The sequence below is a fragment of the Herpailurus yagouaroundi genome, unplaced genomic scaffold (assembly GCF_014898765.1).
Source record: "Herpailurus yagouaroundi ecotype Mexico unplaced genomic scaffold, PumYag 160, whole genome shotgun sequence".
NCBI classification, from domain to species: domain Eukaryota; kingdom Metazoa; phylum Chordata; class Mammalia; order Carnivora; family Felidae; genus Herpailurus; species Herpailurus yagouaroundi.
The window spans coordinates 45,420,608-45,442,465 of record NW_024412401.1 but is presented as its reverse complement, the minus strand read 5'-3'; the positions used below and the strand labels follow the sequence as shown (position 1 = coordinate 45,442,465).

The following is a 21,858-nucleotide window of genomic DNA, read 5'->3' as shown; positions in this document are numbered from 1 at the left end:
ACACAAAAAGCTTCCATGCTGTTCTGCCATCTTGGCCTGTTGTATTTTATTTTTATAATATCATTTTATAGTCTTTATTCTCTCCCTTAGACACAAAGTATTTTAAACAAAATTTATAAAACCTGACAGATTAGTTAATTTTATAATATTTAGAGGGAAATGATTCTATTATTTATTGATTGCTGATTGTCTTCATAATAAATAGGTCTTGTTTTAGTAATTGTGAATTGTGAATTCATCTCTTTGGTTGGTTTTTACCTGTGGGATTCCTGCATCATCTGGGGTCTGCAAGTCCTTGAGGAGAAGTTTTATGTTTACTTCTGTAAGGCAGCAGTCTGAGAATGATTTTTATGTTAGCTTGTCAGTTTGCGGGGTGTGGGATCATATGTGTTCTGTAAATCAGCTTACCCATTCTGTGTGCTGTGCAGACCCATACCTTCATTCTCATGGGAGACATTTCCCTTCCATGTAGTACAGGTTGGGAGATAAGAGTTTTCTTTGGGTGTCCTGTAGCTACTGGTATATATACATTTGCTTGTTTGTGTATATTCTCTCTTCGAAAGCTTAACTTTTTGAATGTCCTAAATTAATGTGATGTTGTATATATTTTGGCTCACACAGGCCTATACTCTCACCTCCTGTTCCACATGGGAATTGTTACTTGAGCCTCTGGACAACCAAGGCTGATACTATGCCCCTCTCACCTACCTGTTACCACCACCACTACACCATCATGGACAATTTAGATATTAGTTTTTCATATCCCTACTTGTTTGTCAACCCTTATATTTCCTTTACATTCTTGAAAGTTCAGTTATAAATTTAAAGAGGTGATTATTGTATTTTTTCAAAATTTCTACCTGTGTTGAGTGGGGAAGGTGCTTAGTACCTTATATTTCAGGAAGCTGAAGCTTTCAGAATAAAATATGAAGATCTACAGAAATCTGAGAGCTTACCATGTTCATAAAACTGAGAAAGAACTGTCTAGTTTTAAAAATACTGGGTAGGTTTCTCAAATTCCACATATTAATGAAATCATATGATACCTATCTTTCTCTGACTTATTTCACTTAGCATAATACCCTCCAATTCCATCCATGTTGTTACAAATGGCAATATTTCATTCTTTTTGATTACCAAGCAGTATTCCATTGTGTGTATATACCACATCTTCTTAATCCATTCTTCAGTTAATGGACATTTGGGCTCTTGCCATAATTTGGCTATTGTTGATAGATGGGAGTGGGGTAAATGGGTGATGGGCATTAAGGAAAGCACCTGTTGGGATGAACACTGGGTGATATATGTAAGTGATGAATCACTGGGTTCTATTCCTAAAGCCAAGACTACACTGTATGTTAACTAACTTGAGAATAAAAAAAATACTGGGTAGGTGACTCAGCATGAACTTGGTAAGATAGTTTAGCTATTGACAATGAAAGTTCTTTACAAGCCAGATCAAGCTATTTGGATTCTATTGTGAAGACCCGGACTCTTTAAATAGAGAATCACTTGTTGAAAGTTTTCCTCTCAAATCAGTATGGAAGATCTATCAAGGGAAATAAGTGGAGAAACTTGTCATGAGGTTATGAAATTAGCACTGGTCAGAGTTGCTGAAGCTTAAATAGTGTGAGTGGATTCCACTCAAAGGAGAGCAAAGGATGGATATAAGAAAAAATGTAGAAGTCAAGGAGTGATTGAACATGAGGAGATGAGGGAGAGATTGACCCCAGTTTTGGGCAACCAGATAGATGATAATGGTGATGCCATCAACCAACAAAATTGAATAAAGAGTAAAAATAAGTTATTTCAGGACAACCTGAAGCGATTTCACTATAAAAACCAACCACTGATAGTAAACCATTTTTATATGTTACATATTAAATGATACATTATGTTGTTTACAGGGTCAGAGAGAAGAGATCATGAGGGCTGCAGTGGGATGAGGTGTAAACTGAAGATGAGGAGCTAGTGCCTGTGAGTATAGGAATTTTGTCACCAAGTTTGCCATTGGAAGGAGAGGAGTAATAGAGAATGAAAAGACCATATTGAGTGAAGGTTTTATAACTGTTTGAGGGACTTTATCAGGGTTGCTGGTTTACAGAAAAGGAGCCACTAGAGTGGATGAAAAGGAAGCAATAATGGAGAAAAGGCTGTAATAAATTAAGGAAGTGAAGTCATAGACCTAGTAGAAGGGCCATGGCGGTCAGTTGAATTTAAGTCTTTAAGGAGCTTGAATAACGTACATAAATCAATTAGAACTGTTATGACCCTCAGCCTACTACCTATGACTTGATTTTTGATACAAACTCTCTTTCAGGCAGGCTCATTGTCATTTATCATGGGCTGCACCCCTAATGCTTCACACTCTCCAGTCTTCTTGCTCCTTGGGTTCTCAAGAGCTAGAATCTCCCCAAATCTCCTTTTTCTCCTGTTCCTTGCTATTTACCTGGCCACCATAATGGGGAACGTGACTCTAGTGCTGCTAATCTCCCGGGACTCCAGGCTCCACTCACCTATGTATTATCTGCTCCGTGGCCTCTCTGTGATTGACATGGGGCTGTCCACAGTCACTCTGCCCCAGTTGCTGGCCCATCTGGTGTCTAATTACCCAGCCATTCCTGCTGCCCGCTGCTTGGCCCAGTTCTTTTTCTTCTATGCATTTGGAGTTACAGATACACTTGTTATTTCTGTCATGGCTCTGGATCGCTATGTGGCCATCTGTGACCCCCTGCACTACCATTCAGTGATGAATCGTCGACTCTGTGCCTGCTTACTGGCCTTGAGCTGGATGGTGTCCATAGTGCACACCATGCTGCATGTAGGACTTCTCTTGCCTCTATACTGGGCTGGGGATGCCAAGGGCAACGTTAACCTTCCCCACTTCTTTTGTGACCACCGACCACTTCTGCGAGCCTCTTGCTCTGACATACATTCCAATGAGCTGGCCATATTTTTGGAGGGTGGCTTCCTCATGCTAGGTCCCTGTGCCCTTATTGTACTCTCCTATGTTCGCATTGGGGCCACCATCCTGCGTTTGCCTTCAGCTGCTGGTCGCCACCGTGCAGTCTCTACTTGTGGATCCCACCTCACCATGGTTGGCTTCCTCTATGGCACCATTATTTGGGTCTACTTCCAGCCTTCTTCCCAGAACTCTCAGGAACAAGACATGGTGGCTTCTGTGATGTACACTGCCATTACACCTTTGGCCAACCCTTTTGTGTACAGCCTCCGCAACAAGGATGTCAAGAGTGCACTTCACAGGCTGCTTGGACGGGGAAAAGTGATTAGCCTGCCTAAGAGCCATTTTGGTTAGCTGAGGAAAGAAGTGGGAAGATTTAACCATGGCCAGTTTTGGAAAGATGAGGGACGGATGGCCTGGACAACTTATGGAACCCCAGATTCAGTTCTTGTTAATGTGGTGCTCTGACAGAGCTGTGAACATTCCACATTCATTCCACCTGTGCTCAAGGCTTCCTCATCAGCATGCCTCAGGAACCCCTTCCTCAGGCCATTTATCTTCAGTTATCAAAGTAGATATAAATGAGTCACTAGGGCTAGAATATGTAATCCCACAGTTTTGAAGAAATATGAGAATATACTATGAAATCTTAACTAAATCAGAGACAGTGAAGTTAATTATGACCATGTTTAACTTGGTGTGCTTGCTTGTGGGAAGTGTGTGTATCAGAAAGTTAGGGAAAGGGAACAATTTAGGCAAATAGGGATGGCAATTTTACACCTGTTCCATTCAGCGAGCAAATGAGAAGTGAGTGTGAAATGGGGGCCATGATTCTACCATTCCATATCTTAGCCTCAGTTTCCATGAACCTGCCGTCGTGTGATCATCTTATTCTGATGTGTATGATTTCTATTTTTTATATTTTAAATTAATTTTATTTACATTTTCAAGTAGGATATAGAGAGAAAATGTAAAGTTTAATAGTTTTCTGAATAAAACAAAGAACAGCAAACTGTTTCAACAGTGAAAAAAACAAAATGGCTGTGCTTAGCCTGTTGGGAGGTGGACTTGACTTCTATTTTATTGGCTCCTGTGAGATTTAGAATAATAATTAAAAATATTTTGAACCATTTTTTTATTGAAGTATAGTTGACACACAATGTTACATTAGTTTCAGGTGTACAACATAGTAGTTTGATAACTCCATATGTCATGCTGTGCTCACCGAAAGTGTAGATGCCATCTGTCACCATACAATGCTGTTACAGTACCATGGACTACTTTTTAAATATAATTGAAATATAACACTGTAAGTTTAAGGTGTATAATATGTTGATTTGATACATTTTTGTATGGTAATATTATTACTGTAGTCCCCCCCTTACCCCGAAGGGGGATATGTTCCAAAACCCCCAGTGGATGCATAAAACAGCAGATAGTACTGAACTCTATATATGCTATATTTTTTCCTATATATATATAACTATGATAAAGTTTAACTTACAAATTAGGCAGAGTAAGAGATCAACAACATCGGTAATAAAATGGAACAATTATAACAATATGCTGTAACAGAAGTTATGTGAATGTGTTCTCTCTCAGAGTATCTTATTATATGATGCTCACCCTTCTTGCAGTGGTGTGAGATGATAAAATGTTTATGTGATGAGATGAAGTGAGATCAATGACACAGGCAATGTGAAATAGCATTAGGCAGCTACTGACCTTCTGACAATATGTCACAAGGAGGATCATCTCCTTCTGGACTACGGTTGACTGTAATTAACCGAAACTGCAGAAAATGAAACCACAGATAAGGGCGGGTGGGGGGGGGGAGGGACTGTGGCACCAGCCAAGTGTTAGCTACCACATCTATCATGTCGTGTAATTATTTCTTCTTGTGGTAGGAAAAATGAAGATCTAGTCTCCTAGCAACTTTGAAGTTTGTAAATACAGTATTGTTGCCTATAATCACAATGCTGTGCAAAAAAAAAAAAAAAAAAAAAAAAAAAATCACAGTGCTGTGCATTACATCTCCAGGACTTATTTATCTACTAGTTGTGAGTTTGTATCCTTAAACAACATCCCCCCCAACTCCCCCAACTCCTCAGTCTCTGGGCTACCATTTTACTGTTTTTATGAGTTCGGTTATTTTAGGTTCTACATATAAAGTGAGATCATACAGTATTTATCTTTCTCTGTCTGACTTATCTCAGCATAATACCCTCACGATCCATTCATGTGGTCACAAATAGTAGAATTTCCTTCTTTCTTATGGTTGAATGATAAATGGAATATTGCTCAGCCATAAAAGAGAATGAAATCTAGGGGCACTTGGGTGGCTCAGTCGGTTGAGCCTCCGACTTTGGCTCAGGTCATGATCTCACAGCTTGTGAGTTTGAGCCCCACGTGGGGCTCTGTGCTGACAGCTCAGAGCCTGGAGCCTGCTTCAGATTCTGTGTCTCCCTCTCTCTCTTCCCCTAACCCACTCGCATCCTGTCTCTGTTTCTCTCAAAAATAAATTAACATTAAAATTAAAAAAAAAAAGAAATCTTGTCATTTGCAACGATGTGGATGGAGCTAGAAGGTATTATGCTAAGAGAAGTAAGTCAGTTAGATTTCACTCATATGTGGAATTTAAGAAACAAAACAGATGAACATAGGGGGCAAAAGAGAGGCAAGCCAGAAAACAGACTTAACAATACAGAGCAAACAAATGGAGGGGAGGTGGACAGGAGGAAGGGTTAAATAGGTGATGGGTCACTTGTGATGAGCACTGGGTATTGTATGTAAGTGATGAATCACTAAATTCTACAGTTGAAACTAATATTACAATATATGTTAACCACCTGGAATTTAATAAAAACCTGTCTGGAAGGCACCTAAGTTGTTTCCATAATCTTTTCTATTGTGAATAATGCTGCAATAAACATATCTTTTTGATATCCGTCTTTCATTTCCTTTGCATGTATACCCAGAAGTCGTATTTCTGGTTCATATGGTGGTTATATTTTTAATTTTTTGAGGAACCTCCATGCTGTTTTCTGTAGTGGTTGCACCCATCTACATTTTCAGCATCAGTGCCCAAGGGTTCCCTTTTCTTCACAACTTGCCTTTTTGGTGACAGCTATTGTCACAGATGTGAGGGGATATTTCATCATAGTTATGATTTGCATCTCACTGCTGATTAGTGAAGCAGAGTACTTTTTCACTATTTGATTGTCTTTTTGTACTATTTGATTGTCCTTTTTGAAGAAATGACGATTCAAATCCCTTGCCACTTTCCTAGTTGAGTTATTTGTGGGTTTTATTTTTGCTGTTGAGTTATATGAGTTCCTTATATATTTTGGATATGACCCCTTATCAGATATATGGTTTGCAAATATTCTTTCCTGTTCCCTAGGTTGTCTTTTCTTTGTCTCTTTTACTGTGCAGAAGCTTTTTAGTTTGATGTAGTCCCACTTGATTATGCTTTTGTTGTTTGTGCTTTTGGTATCATATCCAGATATCATTGCCTAGACCAATGTGAAGGAAACTCTTCCCTGTTTTCTTCTAGAAGTTTTACATTGTCAGGCCTTATGTTTCTGTCTTTAGTCCATTTCAAGCTAATTTTTGTGTATGGTGTAAGATGGGGGTTCAATTTCATTTCTGTATATGTGGTTATCCACATATAGTTTCTCCAACACCATTTGTTGTGGAGATTATTCTTTCCCCACTGAGTATTCTTTTTAAAAAATCCATTTATTTAAATTCAAGTTAGTTAACATACAGTGTAGTATTGGTTTCAGGAGTCGAACCCAGTTATTCATCATTTACATAAAACACCCAGTGCTCATCCCAACAAGTGCCTTCCTAATGCCCATCACCCATCTAGCCCACTCCCCCTATCACACCCCCTCCAATAGATCTCAGTTTAGTCTCTATATTTAAGAGTGTCTTATGGTTTGCCTCCCTCTCTGTTTTTGTCTTATTTTTCCTTCCCTTCCCCTATGTTCATCTGTTGTGTTTCTTCAATTCCACATGAGTGAAATAATATGGTATTTGTCTTGTACTGATTTATTTCACTAACATATAATGTTTATCACAACAAGCGCCTTTCTTAATGCCCATCACCCATTTATCCCATCCCCCCCACCTCCTCTCAGTTTGTTCTCTATATAAGTCTCTTAAGGTTTGCCTCCTTCTCTGTTTGTTACTTATTTTTCCTTCCTTTACCCTATGGTTTTCTGTTAATTTTCTCAAATTCCACATATGAGTGAAAACATATATCTGTCTTTTTCTGACTGGCTTATTTCTCATAGCATAATACCCTCCAGTTCCAGTTCCATCCACATTGTGGCAAATGGCAAGATTTAATTCTTTTTCATTGCTGAGTAGTATTGCATTTTGTGTGTGTGTGTGTGTGTGTGTGTGTGTGTGTGTGTATGTATGTGATACACACACACACACATACACACACACACACACACACACACACACATAAACCACATCTTTATCCATTCATCAATTGATGGACATTTGGGCTTTTTCCATAATTTGACTATTGTTGACAGCTTGCTCTAAACATTGGGGAACATGTGCCCCTATTAATCCTGCTACCCATTTCTTAACTGGATTATTTCTTTTTTGGGTGTTGAGTTTTATAAGTTTGTTATATATTTTAGATACTACCCTTTATTAGATATGTCATTTGCAAATGTCTTCTCCTATTCCAAAGATTGCCTTTTAGTTTTCTTGATTGTTCATTGTGTGAAAGCATTTTATCTTGATAAATTCCCAGTAATTCATGTTTGCTTTTGTTTTCCTTGCTTCCAGAGACATGTATAGTAGGAATTTGCTATGGCTGATGTCAAAGAGATTTCTGCCTGTGTTCTCCTCTAGGATTTTGATGGCTTCCTGTCTCACATTTAGGTCTTTCATCCATTTTCAATTTATTTTTTTGTATGGTGTAAAAAAGTGGTCCAATGTAATTTTTCTGTATGTTGCTGCTGAGTTTTCCGAACACCATTTGTTGAAGAGACTGTCGGTTTTCCATTGGATATTTTTTCATGGTTTGTCAAAGGTTTGTTGGCCATGTAGTGGAAACCAATGAAAATGAAGACATGAGAGTCCAAAACCTTTGGGAAGCAGCAAAAGTAGTCATAAGAGGGACGTATTTAGCAATACAGGTCTACATCAAAAAGCACGAAAAATCTCAAATACACAACCTACCCTTATACCTAAAGAAGCTAGAAAAAGAATAATAAATGAAGCCTAAAGCCAGCAGAAGAAGGAAAACAATGAAGATTAGAGCTGAAATCAATGATATGGAAAATTACATAGAAACAACCACAACAAAAAACAGTAGAAAGGCACCTGAGTGGCTCATTTGGTTAAGCATCCAGCTCTTGATTTCAGCTCAAGTCATGATCTCACCATCATGAGGTTGAGCTCTCATGCTCAGCATGGAGCCCGCTTGGGATTCTTTCTTTCTGCCCCATTCTCCCCCTTTCAAAATGAATAAAGCAAACATTTAAAAACAAACAAACTCAGTAGAAGAGATAAATGAAACTGGGAGTGGTTCTTTGAAAGAATTAATAAAATTGATAATCCCCTAGTCTTATCAAAAGGACCCAAATAAATAAAATCACAAACGAGAGAGGTCACAGCCACACCACAGAAATACAAACAATTATAAAAGAATATTATGAAAAATTATATACCAACAAATTGGGTAATCTGGAAGAAATGGATAAATTCCTAGAAACATATAAACCAACAAAACTGAAACAGGAAGAAACAGAAAATTTGAACAGACCAATAGCTAACAAAAAAATTGAATCAGCAATCAAAAATTTCCCCAAAAAAAACAGAAGTCCAGGGCCAGCTGGCTTCCCGGGGAAATTCTACCAAACATTTAAAGAAGAGTTAATATCTATTTTTCTCAAACTGTTCTAAAAAATATCCTGGTATTTTTAATGAAATATTTCTAACTGACACAAATAACCCTAACAGAATATTATAATTACCCAACTTTATTGTCAACTCATTGCTGATGTTGCATCTTTTCTGCTTCTACCTGCTCCTCATTAGCTTTGAAATAAATCCCAGATGTCGTATCATTTCATCCATATATATTTCAATACTAATCTCTAAAAGATAAGGACTTTTTAAAAGTTTATTTTTATTTCTTTTAAGAGAGAGAGAGCCAGTGGGGGATGGGCAGAGAGTGAGGGAGACAGAATCCCAAGCAGGCTCCGTGATGTCAGCACAGAGCTCAGTGTGGGGCTCGAACTCACAAACTGTGAGATCATTACTTGAGCTGAAATCAAGAATTGGTTGCTTAACCGATTGAGTCACCCAGGTGCCCCAGGATAAGGACTTAAACAAAAATCTCAATGTTATTATCATATCTGAAATGCAAATAATTCTTTTAATATTCTGAAATTCCTGGCCAGTATTGAAATTTCTCATTGTTTTTATAAATATAATAAAACACTTCTATAGTTTTTAAAATTAAGATCCAAGTAAGGTTTACATACTGTAATTGGTTATTTTGTCTTTTCAGTCTCTTTCTTCTCTCTCCCCCCTTCACCTCCTTTTTTTCTTCCTCTTCTCCCCTCTCCTCTATCTCTAGCAATTTATTTGTGGAAGACATCATGTAATTTTCCTGTGGAATTCCCTACAGTCTGGTTTTGTGTGAGTTAATCAAGGTATTGTAGTTTAACGTGTTCCTCTGCACTTTATATTTTCCATAAGTTGGAAGCTGGATGTAGAAGGTTTATCAGATTCATGTTTGGCTTTTGGCAAGGTGAGACTACTTCCTAGGTTGTATGGGAGATGGAATGTCAGCTTATGTCACTTTTTTGGTGAAATTAGCAGCTGTTGCTATTCAATGTCTAGATCTATTTATTAGAGCAGTAATTAAAACAGAGGTGTACGTGTATGGATGGGGTAAGAAATCAGGTATTGGGAGGAAAGAAGTCTAAAATCCAGGACTGTCTGCTCAGAGTGAGATTAGTAGAAATGAAACACAGCCGATTGACAATGCCATCAGCCTGTATCCATTGCGGGAAGAAATCACTTCCCCAAAGTAAGAAGGGCCATTAGAAAGTCAAATAGATCCACTGCAAACAAAAATAAATGTATTACATTTTTTGAGGAAATTGATAATATTTTGATTGGTTAAAATCTCTTTGTTTCCACTGAATTTTGATCATATTCATCAGTTAATAATTTGGTTTTCTAGCTTGTGACTGGGCTACATTTGCAGGTTAATCGTGGAAAGTACCTGTTTGTATCCAATTTACAGTCATTTCCACAATGTATAATCTGTGTCAATAAGTTATATGTCATTATTTTATAGTGAGACCAAGAATATCTCTAATTTGCATGTACTCTCAGATTTTTCAGTGTGGTGCTCCACTTCTTACTGCTTCTTTTCTATTCAAAGACTTGTTCAAATCAGGTATTTTGAAGATGATAGTTCTAAAATAAATAAGCAAAATGGGCAGATGACTTTCAGCAAAGAATGCAGTGGAGTGAGGGCAGGAAATGCAAAAGTCACTGGAGAGCAGAATGGAAACAGCAGGGGTCAGAGTCATCCCACTGGTATCTCATAAAGCCTTATGCCTTGTAGCTAATTCAGCTGAGTTAAGATGTTTGATTTAATAACACTCAATAACAGAAAGGATAGGTTAGGAGAGCTGTATTCTTGAAATGATGAAATGAGAATCATTTTCCTCTTGGGGTTTTTTCTTGCTCAACTGTTGACATTATGCAAGAAAACCTGTGATGTCCCCCAGGGAGTAGACCTTCCCTATAGACCCAATTGTTGTCAGAAGTTTTATGGTGAGATCCAGGTGTAAGGAAGCAGAAGAAGCACACTCTCCAGTCCCAGCTGATATTGGAAGGTAGATGGGCTCAGCCCATTATAATTAATATTTCATCTGAACACAGAGGTGCCTGGGGTTGGCAGAGTCCAGGGTGAGTGTGTATAAGTGACACTTCACTGGAACAAGCTACTATATAGAAAGGCTTTTATGGAAAATGATGGAAAGGGAATCCTTATTTTTGTAAGACTGTGGTGAAGAGGGAGCACAACTCTACCTGAACTTTCTATCTTGAGTGTATGGTGGCAAATACAGAGAAAAGGTGAGAATAAGGCTATATTCTGTCCTAATGGTAAATCAAAAGGAAAGAAGAAATAATAAATCATAGCCCTCTTTTAGAAAATAGTGTGGTATTGGTACTAAGAATATCAAAGAATAGAATGAGGAACTAGTATTATAGTCAAGGGAAGTCATGGGATGGGAGAATTGTCAGTTATAACATGAAAAAATTAGGATTTTGAGTGAAATTATGAAGGCTTAGATGGAGAATATAGTCATGCAGTCAGGGAGGATATGGAAAGACATTCCACAGTTCCCAGGTGCAAGAAATATGTGACAGAGCATCTAATTTATTTTATGATAATTTGGAAGATGCATTTTTGAGACAGAGAAAAGGAAATTCCAGTTTACACATCTCAGATTCAAACTTTGTGATTCATCAACACAGGGGAACAGACTAGAAATAGAATTTAGACCAAGAAGGCATTTAATAGAGCAGATTCCTAATATTTAGATATTTATAAAACAGTGAATTATCTAATATCTCTTGGTTCTTTCATCAAAGAAGAAAGACAAGAATAAGCATGATTAAGGCCTGACACTCTAGCTCTGTTCCTTCTCCATGACTTTAGATATCCCCGAAGCACCAGGTGGGAACCTGAGATGCTTTTCTGTTTCATGCTGGGGATTCTTCCTTTTTTTCTCTCTCTGATTTCAGTTTAGTTTACTGTCTTGAGGTGTTCAAATCTGTATATGAATATGTGTCCATACCTTCCTTCCCTAAATGGACTACTCCAAACCATCAGCATCCTTAATCCCTCAAAATTGTCTAAATAGGACCTACAGAGCTCTGACAAGACTAATGTTGACATTTGGGGAAATAGGAAATATACAGAAATGAGTCTTGAAGAAGTCAGCCAAGAGTACTACCACTGCTTATTACTCTTTTTGCATATAATTAGTTTAAAAATACTGGTTTGCTTTTCTTGGAAGAAAATGGACTCTATGTTATTACATTCTCTTCATAATGGATAAATCTATGTCTTTGGCACTTTTTCCTTCTTGAAGTTCATTTTCTTTCATCCTTTCCCCATGAAGGAACTTATCCCATCTCTCTTCCTTCCCATCTCTTCTTGTTCACCTTCATCTATATCTTCATGTTAATGTCTCTGTGTCACCACTGCCTTGAATGGGTAATAGGATCACAGGAGGGTGTAGCTTGATCTATATCCACAGACATAGAGAAAGATACAGGAAGATATAAAGACTATCAGACACTGGAAAATGTAAGTCCTTGTTATCATTTAAGCTCCTGTTCCGTGACCTTTTTTTTAAAAAAATATTTATTTATTTTCAAGAGAGCACAAGCTGGGGAGGGGCAAAGAGAGGGGGAGAGAGGATCCAAAGTGGTCTCTGCACTGACAGGCTGACAGCAGTGAGTCCGATGTGGGCTTGAACTCAGAAACCATGAGATCATGACCTGAGCTGGAGTTGGACGCTCAGCCGATTGAGCCACCTAAGTGCCTCTCCATAATCTTTAGAATGAAGAAAATCACTAAGAGAAGTGTTTTGATTCTTTCTCTGAATATTGGGAATACTCTCCCTTAGTGAGGTGGGACACTGGACTCATCAAAGAATAAATGCAACTATAGCTCATCATTTGGCTCTGCAATGAAAATTATTTATGTAGTTATACTAATGTAAATGTTGTCTACTAATTTATAGTTTTTACCTTAAAGAAATAATTGTGGTTCCAACTCATAATTTATATGTTTTCAATTTTGACAATATATAGATCAAGATATAGCTTTCTAAATGTTGGGAGCGTCAGGGATGAGGAAGAGAAGTGGAGTCAGCAGTTGATGGAATAAAAAATATAGATTTTAAGTATACTGCTTGAAAGCAGAAAAGCAACAAATTTAAGAACTAAAATAATCATCAAAAAATTGGGGAAGGGAGGAAAGAAGAATGGGCATAATGGAAACAAGATAAACCATCTTGCATAGTAGAAAGCCAAAAGATAAATTGATAAAACTGGTAAATAGATACATAAACAAGTAGTATTTTATTTAAAGGTGTAAATGTACAAACCACCAGATGTGATAAAACCAAAATGGAGCAAAGTTAGGGTCAGAGACTGATGCTTTTTATTGTATGTTCTTTTAAACCTTACTATTTTAAAACAATTTTTCTCACATTCATGAAGAAATACAGTATTTCATCAAAATATCCTTATCCATATAGTAGTCCCAAAATGTTACCTCTTTGGTGTACCATGTACATCTGCCTGTAGGGAAAACCTGAACTGGAAAGAAACACTCCCATCCACTGGCAGTTTACATTATTTATTGAAAATTAATCATTAATAAAAGCAACGATGTTATTAACCATTTCTACTCTCATCCCAGGTAAGTCCAATTGACTTAATGGAAGAAGAACTCCCCTACAAAAGAACAATAGCTTCTGGACATACAAAGTTAGGACCAGATCTTCACTCCAGTGCCCCATCAGAGATGTAGAGACTCAGACATTTGCCTGGAGCCTTGACATAAGTTTCGTTTTCTTTCCAACTCTGACAATCAGCGAAATGTGGTGCTTGTGTCTAATAAAACTATACAGGGTTGAGTCAAGGTTTTGATTCCCAGCTCCTATAAGACCTTCAACAAAGTAGTTTCTTTGCTTTAGTTTTCTTGTCTGTAATATAAAAGTAGTTTGTACCATACGGGATTGTTGTGACAATTAAACGTATGATATTTAGTATGCTGTTTAGCACAGAGCAAACGCCAAAGAAATTTTGTGTTTAGTGATCCCTTGTTTGTTATACAGGGAATTTTGAAAATGCAGGAACCATGTGTGATTTATCCTGATGCCCTTAATATATATCATATTGAGAGATTATAAAATAGTCAGTAAATGAACCTGGAATAAACTAAAGAGTGGGTGGGTACTCCAGTGGATAGATAGAAAGATAATGACAAGGGAAAGAAATGAAGGAAAAAACTCTTTTGGAAACTAGGGGCATGCGTGCAAGAAGTTTCCTAAAAGCTATCTCAGAGTAGATTGCAGCATTATTTGATACTAACACTTGCTCTTTGCAGGTGTTATAGCATGTGTTATGGCCACTAGAAACAGGACAGAAGTAACTGAATTTTTCTTATTGGGCCTGTCCAGCTGGGCAGAGATGCAGCCAGTTATTTTTGGGATTGTCCTTGCCATGTACCTGGTGGCACTTATGGGCAATGCCCTATTAGTAATTGTTGCCCTCTCAGACCCCAAGCTTCAGACTCCAATGTATTTCCTGCTCAGTCAGCTTTCCTTTATTGACATGTTTCTGACAACCATCACTGTTCCCCAGATGCTGGTGCACACACTGTCTGTGAATAGAATCATCTCCTTTAATTGCTGCATGATCCAGCTCTTCTGTTTTATGGCTGTGGGCAGCATGGAAGGCCACTTGCTGGCTGCCATGGCCTATGACCGCTATGTTGCCATCTGTGACCCATTAAGATACTCTGCCATCATCAGCCGTGGCCTCTGTCTGCGTATAACCTTGACCTCGTGGGTGGTTGTCAGCCTCAACAGCCTGCTTTATAGTGTGTTGGTCACCCGCTTAACCTTTTGTGGCAACCAGGTCACCCATTTCTTCTGTGACATCACACCCTTGTTAAAACTCTCCTGCACCCGACCAGTGGTCAATGAAATGCTAATATTTACTGAGGGCGTAGCTGTGGTGGTCAGCCCCTTCTTCTTCATTTTAGGTTCCTATGCCCGCATTGCTGTTGCCATAGCTCGCACGCATTCAGTTGCTGCCCTGCGCAAAGCCCTGTCCACATGTAGCTCCCACATTCTGGTTGTGCTGCTCCTGTATGGCTCTGTGATCCACATGTATCTCCGGCCATCCTCCAGCTATGACTTGGACCAGGATCGCCAAGTCGCCATGTTTTACACAGTAGTTACTCCTATGCTAAACCCACTGATCTACAGCCTGAGGAACCAGGAGGTTAAGGGAGCTCTGCGAAGGCTTTTCAGGAAACTCTGCATCTCAAGAAACTTCCAACCTGGTTCCCAGGTAAATGGGGGATGGCAGAACATCTCCTGAGCACAGAGTTAAGATTTAACTTGAAAATACCTCAAATATATGGATTACATTCCTAATAACTGGTATGGTTCACATTCCTGTGGAATAATCTTCCTTGTTGGCTCCCTCTTGTTTGGATCTGGTAGAAAGAAGTGAGTTCATGAATAAATAGTCCTGGTCCCCATTGACTGACCTAGAATCTCATCATATTGGAACTGAACAGATGTTTTTAGATCTCAACATCTGAATCTCTCATCTTTCAGATCTAATATAGGGCATAGGGGGTTACTAAACCAGATTATTACACATAGTAAGGCTTGCAGAATTTTGATCATTTTAGTGATGTTGTGGCATGTACTGTTTTCCAGAGAAAATTTAAAGTGAGTTACAATACCATTATACAGGAGAGTGTTTTTGTATCTATCTATCTATCATCTATCTATAATTCCAGTATAATTAATTTACAGTGTTGTATTAGTTTTAGGTGCACAATATACTGATTCAACAATTTTACACATTACTCAGTGCTTGTCATGGTAAGTGTACTCTTAATCCCCTTCACCAATTTTACCCATCCTCCCACCCATCTCCCCTCTGGTAACCACCAGCTTGTTCTTTATATTTAAGGGTCTTGTTGTTTTGTTTGTCTCTTTTTCCTTTGTTCATTTGTTTTGTTTCTTATGAGTGAAATCATATGGTTTTGTCTTTCTCTGACTGACTTATTTCACTTAGCATTATACCCTCTAGATCCATCCACATTGTTGAACATGGCAAGGTTTCATTCTTTTTTATGGCTGAGTAATATTCCATGGTGTGTGTGTGTGTGTGTGTGTGTGTGTGTGTGTGTGTAGGTGTGTGTATGTATCACATATTCTTTATCCATTCATCTACCAATGGGCACTTGGGTTGCTACCATATCTTGGCTATTATAAATAATGCTGCAATAAACATAGGGGTGTGTATATATATATATATATATATATATATATATATATATATATATATTTGAATTCATGATTTTGTTTTCTTTGGGTAAATACTAAGTAGTGGACTTACTTGATCATATGGTAATTCTCTGTTTAATTGTTTGAGGAACCTACATAGTGTTTTTCACAGTGGCTACACCAGTTTGAATTCCCACCAACAGCACAAGGGTTCTTTTTCTCCATATCCTCACCAACAGCTGTTATTTCTCATGTTTTTTATTTTAGCCATTTTGACAAGTGTGAGGTGATATCTCATTGTGGATTTGATTTGCATTTTCCTAATGATGAGTGATGTCGAGCATCTTTTCATGTGTCTCTTGGCCATCTGTATGTCTTCTTTGGTGTGTCTGTTCATGTCTTCTGCCCCTTTTTAATTGGATTATTAAATTGGTGGGGTTTTTTGGTGTTGAGTTGCATAAGTTCTTTATATATTTAGGATATTAACCCCTTATAAGATATATCATTAGCAAATATCTTCTCCCTTTCAGTAGGTTGCATTTTTGTGTTATTGCTTGTTTTCTTTGCTGTGCAAAAGCTTTCTATTGTAACATAGTTTCAATAGTTAATTTTTGCTTTTGTTTCCCTTGCCTTCGGAGCCATATGTAGAAAAATGTTGCTATGGCCAATGTCAGAGAAATTACTGCCTGCATTCTCATCTAGGATCTTTGTGGTTTCAGGTCTCACATTTAGGTCTTTAATCCATTTTGAGTTTATTTTTATGTATGGTGCAAGAAAGTGGTCCAGTTTCATTCTTTTGCATGCTACTATCCAGTTTCCCAACACCGTTTCTTGAAGAGACTTTTTCCCATTGCATATTCTGCCTCCTTTGTCAAAGGTTAGTTAACCATATAATGTTGGATTTATTTCTGGGCTCTTTATTCTGTTCCATTGATCTGTGTCTACTTTTGTGCCAGTACTGTTTTGATTACTACATCTTTGTATTATATCTTGAAATCTGGGATTGTGATGTCTCCACTTTTGTTCTTCTTTCTCAGGATTGCTTTGGCTAGTCAGGGTCTTCAGTGGTTTCATACAAATTTTAGGATTATTTGTTCTAGTTCTTTGAAAAATGCTGTTGATATTTTTAGAGGGATTGCATTAAATCTATAGATTGCTTTTGGTAGCATGAACATTTTAGCAATATTTGTTCTCCCAGTCCATGAACATGGAATATCTTTCCATTTATTTGTGTAATCTTCAATTTCTTTCATCAGTGTTTTATAGTTTTCAGAGTACAGGTGTTTCACCCAGGAGAGTGAGTTTTGAGTGGACCATGGAGTAGCCTAAACCTCTTTTATTTTTATTTATTTTTATTTTTAAATTATAATTTATTGTCAAATTGGTTTCCATACAACACACAGTGCTCATCCCAACAAGTGCCCTCCTCCCTGACCGTCACACACTTTCCCCTCTCCTCAACCCCCTATATACCCTTAGTTTGTTCTCAGTCCTCAAGAGTCTCTTATGGTTTGCCTCCCTCCCTCTCTGTAACTTTTTCCCCCCTTCCCCTCCCCCATGGTCTTCTGTTAAGTTTCTGAAGATCCACATATGGTATCTGTCTTTCTGGTACATATGGTATCTGTCTTTCTCTGTATGACTTATTTCACTTAGCATAACACTCTCCAGTTCCATCCACATTGCTGCAAATGGCCAGATTTCATTCTTTCTCATTGCCAAGTAGTATTCCATTGTATATATAAACCACATCTTCTTTATCCATTCATCATTGATGGACATTTAGGCTCTTTCCATAATTTGGATACTGTTGAAGGTGCTGCTAAACCTCTTTTAAAGCAGTAATAATTTTACAGTCTCTCATTATTTTCAACTCACAGTACTAATAAGAAGTTCAGTATTTATACTGAATTATTCCATCTGAGTGTTCATGTCACTTCATAAAAGACAATCTAGGCCACTGGTAATAGAGACTGGGTGGGAGAGTCTTCATAGTGGCTCTAACACCAGAAGTAGGTGGTCTGATTTGGGACTAAAGGTAAGTGGAGCTGTTTAAACACACTGATAGACTTGATGTAATATTTCAGGGGAAAAAGAAGAATCAAGGATGGACTGTGGAAGTGGATGGAATCATTTTGCTAATTTCTAATATATGTGACAGTCTCTGTGGAGGTGGAAGTAATGCAGATTCGGTTGGGAGGGGGGCAAAATCACTAAGTCTGTATGGCCATGTTAATTTTGTGATCTCTACCCAAGTGGAGATATTTCATAGGCAGTTGAATATATAATTCTTGAGGCTCATGGAGACATCTTGTCTTGAGATAGAAATGTCACAACCAAATGTAGATCGTGTTTCAAGCCATAGCACTGGATAGAATCACATAGTAAGAGAAGATAGAAAAGAGAAGAGCCCTGAGATAGGTGCACACTTAAAGATTTAAAGGCCTGGGAGTGGAACTCAGGGGCGCCTGGGTGGCTCAGTCGGTTAAGCGTCCAACTTTGGCTCAGGTCATGATCTCACAGTTCGTGAGTTCAAGTCCTGTGTCAGGCTCTGTGCTGACAGCTGGCTTGGAGCCTGGAGCCTGCTTCAGATTCTGTGTCTCCCTCTCTCTCTGTCCCTCCCCTAGTTGCACTGTCTCTTTCTCTCTCTCTCCCTCTCTCTCTCTCTCTCTCAATAAATAAAAACATAAAAATTTAAAGGTCTGGGAGTAGAGGTAGGAAAGGAAACTGACAAGTGGCCATTAGTAGAAAGAAGGCAGGTAATTTAGTATGTAATGATCCTAGGAAAGAGTATATCCAGAATACAGGAGTCTCACTCACTCAAATGTAGTTAAGAGGTCATTAAAGAAAACATAATTGATTATTAGATTTGGCAAGATATAGATTACTGGAAACTTTGAAAATCAGAGTACTTAAGTGAAGTGTTAAGGGAAAAATTCTAATTACATTCCTTTTATGATAAAATTGCAACTGAGAGTGGAGGCTGTGATGATAGATACTTCTGAAGTATAGTTTTTTTGTTTTGTTTTGTTTTGTTTTGTTTTTGAGAAGGTAGACAAAAAGTGGTGTGTAATTTGAGAAGGACATGAGTCAAGGGAGAATTTCCTCTTAATTTTTGTAAAGGATAAAGATAATAAGCTTGTTTGCTTGCTGATAGAAATGATCCAGTATGTAATTAAAAATTAATAATTCAAGAGAGAAAGTATTTAATTGCAAGAATAAAGGCCTCAAAAGAGGATTCATATCAAATCATAGGGGATGATTTTATCAAGGGGCTGAGCCACATTTCCCCCTCTAACAAAAAGGAAGTCAGCATACATGGGTTCAGTTGTAGGTGGGCTGATGGATTTGATGGCAGGAAGATGTCATGTATTTGAAGAGACTTCAATAGAGAGTAGTGGGAGCAGGGTTGTTTTAGAGAATTGTAGAAAGAAATGTGTGGAATATGCTAGAGTTTGGGAAAGTGAAGTTCTAGGAGATGTTATGGTAAGCCCCAACTCTGCCAATATTGGTGTTTTGTTCAGAAGCTTAATATTAAATCAGCATGATTGGGTGATGTTCTCCAAATATATTCAGGTCATCAAAACAAAATGTTGGGTTTACCTAGGGCTAGAATTTTGCCAGGTAGAGCAAAATGAGACGATAGAACTAAGGGTGTTTGCAAGAAGATGGTTACAGTTCTGGACCATAAAATATATTCTTGTTAAGGTGGGAAAGAAGAGCATGAATGAAGTGATGGATAATGAAAAACAATCTCAAGCAATGGTAATCTCAGCAGTGTCAGAGAATGGATGGAGTCGGAGATCTGAATTAAGTCAGGTGAAAGAGCTTGTAATAGCAAAGTCTAAGATATAACCATATGAGTGGGTGGCTGAGATGAGGTGAAGGAAAAGATTGCTGGAGCTAAACAGGGTAGGAATGGAGAATCCAAGTTGCTAGATAAACCATTTGTATGGATATTGGTATTTCCAAATGTGAGAATTAAATAGTGGTGGAGACAGAGAATCAGATGCTGAAGTCATCAAGGAGTGAGGAAGGAACACTAGAAAGATTTTTTATTTTATTTATTTTATTTTTTAAATAAGAATTTTATATATTTAAGGTGTACAACATGATGGTTTGGTACAGACATACATAGTGATGTGATTACTTCAGTCAAGCTAATTAACATGTCGTCTCCTCACATAGTTACCATTTGTGTGTGTGTGCTAAGAGCACCTGGAATCCAATCTCTTAGCAAATTTTCAATAGGCAGTGCAATATTATTAACTATGTTTATCATGCTGTACATTAGATCTCTAGACTTCGTACTTATCCTACACAACTGCAACTTTGTATCTTTAAGCAATATCTCCCCATTTCCCCCAACTCTCTGCCACTGGTAACTTCTGTTCTACTGTCTGCTTCTTAAGTATTTGATTCTTTTAGATTAGGAGATATCATGCAGTTTTGTTTCCTTTCTATGTCTGGCTTATTTCACTTAGCATAAGGTCCTCCAAGTTCATCCATGTTGTTGCAAATGACTAGATATAATCTTTTAAACCTGAATAATATTCCGTTGTATATACATACCCAAATTTCTTTATCCATTCATCTGTTGACAGACACATAGTTGGTTTCCATATCTTGACTATTGTCAATGATGCTGCAATGAACATGGGAGTGCAGATATCTCTTCTAGGCACTAGTTTCTTTCCTTTGTGTGTATACCTGGAAATGGAATTGCTGGATCATGTGGTAGGTCTATTTTTAAATTTTTGAGGAACTTTTCATACTGTGTTTTCCATAGCAGCTGTATCATTTTACATTCCCATCAACAGTGTGGAAGAGTTTCAGTTTCTCCTCATCCTTGCCAACACTTATTATTTCTTACCTTTTTGATAATAGCCATTGCAATGGGTGTGAGGTGATATCTTATTGTGGTTTGATTTGCATTTCCCTGATGATTAGTGATATTGAGCACTTTTTCATATACCTGTTAGTCACTTGTATGTCTTCTTTGGGAAAATGTCTATTGTGGTCCTTTGTTCATTTTAATAGGAATATATGGTTTCATTTGCTTTGTTTTTGCTATTGAATTGTATGAGTTCCTTATATACTTTGGATAGTAACCCCTTATCAAATATATGGTTTGCCATTGTCTTCTTCCATTCCATACATTGCCTTTTCATTTTGTTGATTCTTTCTTTTGCTGTGCAGATACTTTTTAGTTCATGAAATCCTGTTTGTCAGCTTTTGATTTTTTTGCCCATTCTTTTAATGACATATTGAAAAAAAAAAAAGGTTGCCAAGGGGCACCTGGGTGGCTCAGTTGGTTAAGTGTCTGACTTTGGCTCAGGTCATGATCTCGTGGTTTGTGAGTTTGAGCCCCACATCAGGCCCTGTGCTGACAACTTAGAGCCTGGAGTCTGCTTCAGATTCTGTATCTCCCTCTCTGCCTCTCCCCTACTCATACTCTGTCTCTCTTTCTCTCTCTCAAAAATAAATAAACATTAAAAATTTTTTAAAAAAAGATTACCAAGATCAATGTCAAGAAGGTTTTTCTCTATGTTTTCCTCTAGGAGTTTTATGGTTTCATGTCTTACATTTCAAATCTTTAATCTATTTCAAGTTAATTTTTGTGACTGGTGTAATGTAGGGGTCAGGTTTCATTCTTTTGGATATGGATATCCAGGTTATCCAACATCATGCATTCAAAAGACTATCCTTTTTCCTTTGTGTGTTCTTGGCGCCTTTGTCAAAGAGTAGTTGACTATTTGTGCCTGGGCTTATTTCTGGGCTCTCTAT

The 21,858-nt window shown here is 37.8% G+C and overlaps 2 protein-coding genes across 2 annotated transcripts; both read left to right on the top strand.

The window, feature by feature from the left end:
- Positions 1-2,341: 2,341 nt before the first annotated feature.
- Positions 2,342-3,316, top strand: OR1B1 (olfactory receptor family 1 subfamily B member 1). Its single transcript, XM_040481185.1, has one exon. The coding sequence runs from the start codon at positions 2,342-2,344 to the stop codon at positions 3,314-3,316; it is 975 nt and encodes a 324-aa protein (XP_040337119.1).
- A 10,851-nt stretch (positions 3,317-14,167) lies between these two features.
- LOC121034358 (olfactory receptor 1361-like) lies at positions 14,168-15,151 on the top strand. The gene has a single exon (XM_040481184.1). It carries the CDS (start codon positions 14,168-14,170, stop codon positions 15,149-15,151), a length of 984 nt encoding a protein of 327 aa, XP_040337118.1.
- The last annotated feature ends 6,707 nt before the right edge of the window (positions 15,152-21,858 follow it).

Excerpts from the sequence above, each read along its gene's own strand:
- OR1B1 (XM_040481185.1), top strand. The coding sequence starts at position 2,342 with ATGGGCTGCACCCCTAATGCTTCACACTCTCCAGTCTTCTTGCTCCTT.
- LOC121034358 (XM_040481184.1), top strand. The coding sequence starts at position 14,168 with ATGGCCACTAGAAACAGGACAGAAGTAACTGAATTTTTCTTATTGGGC.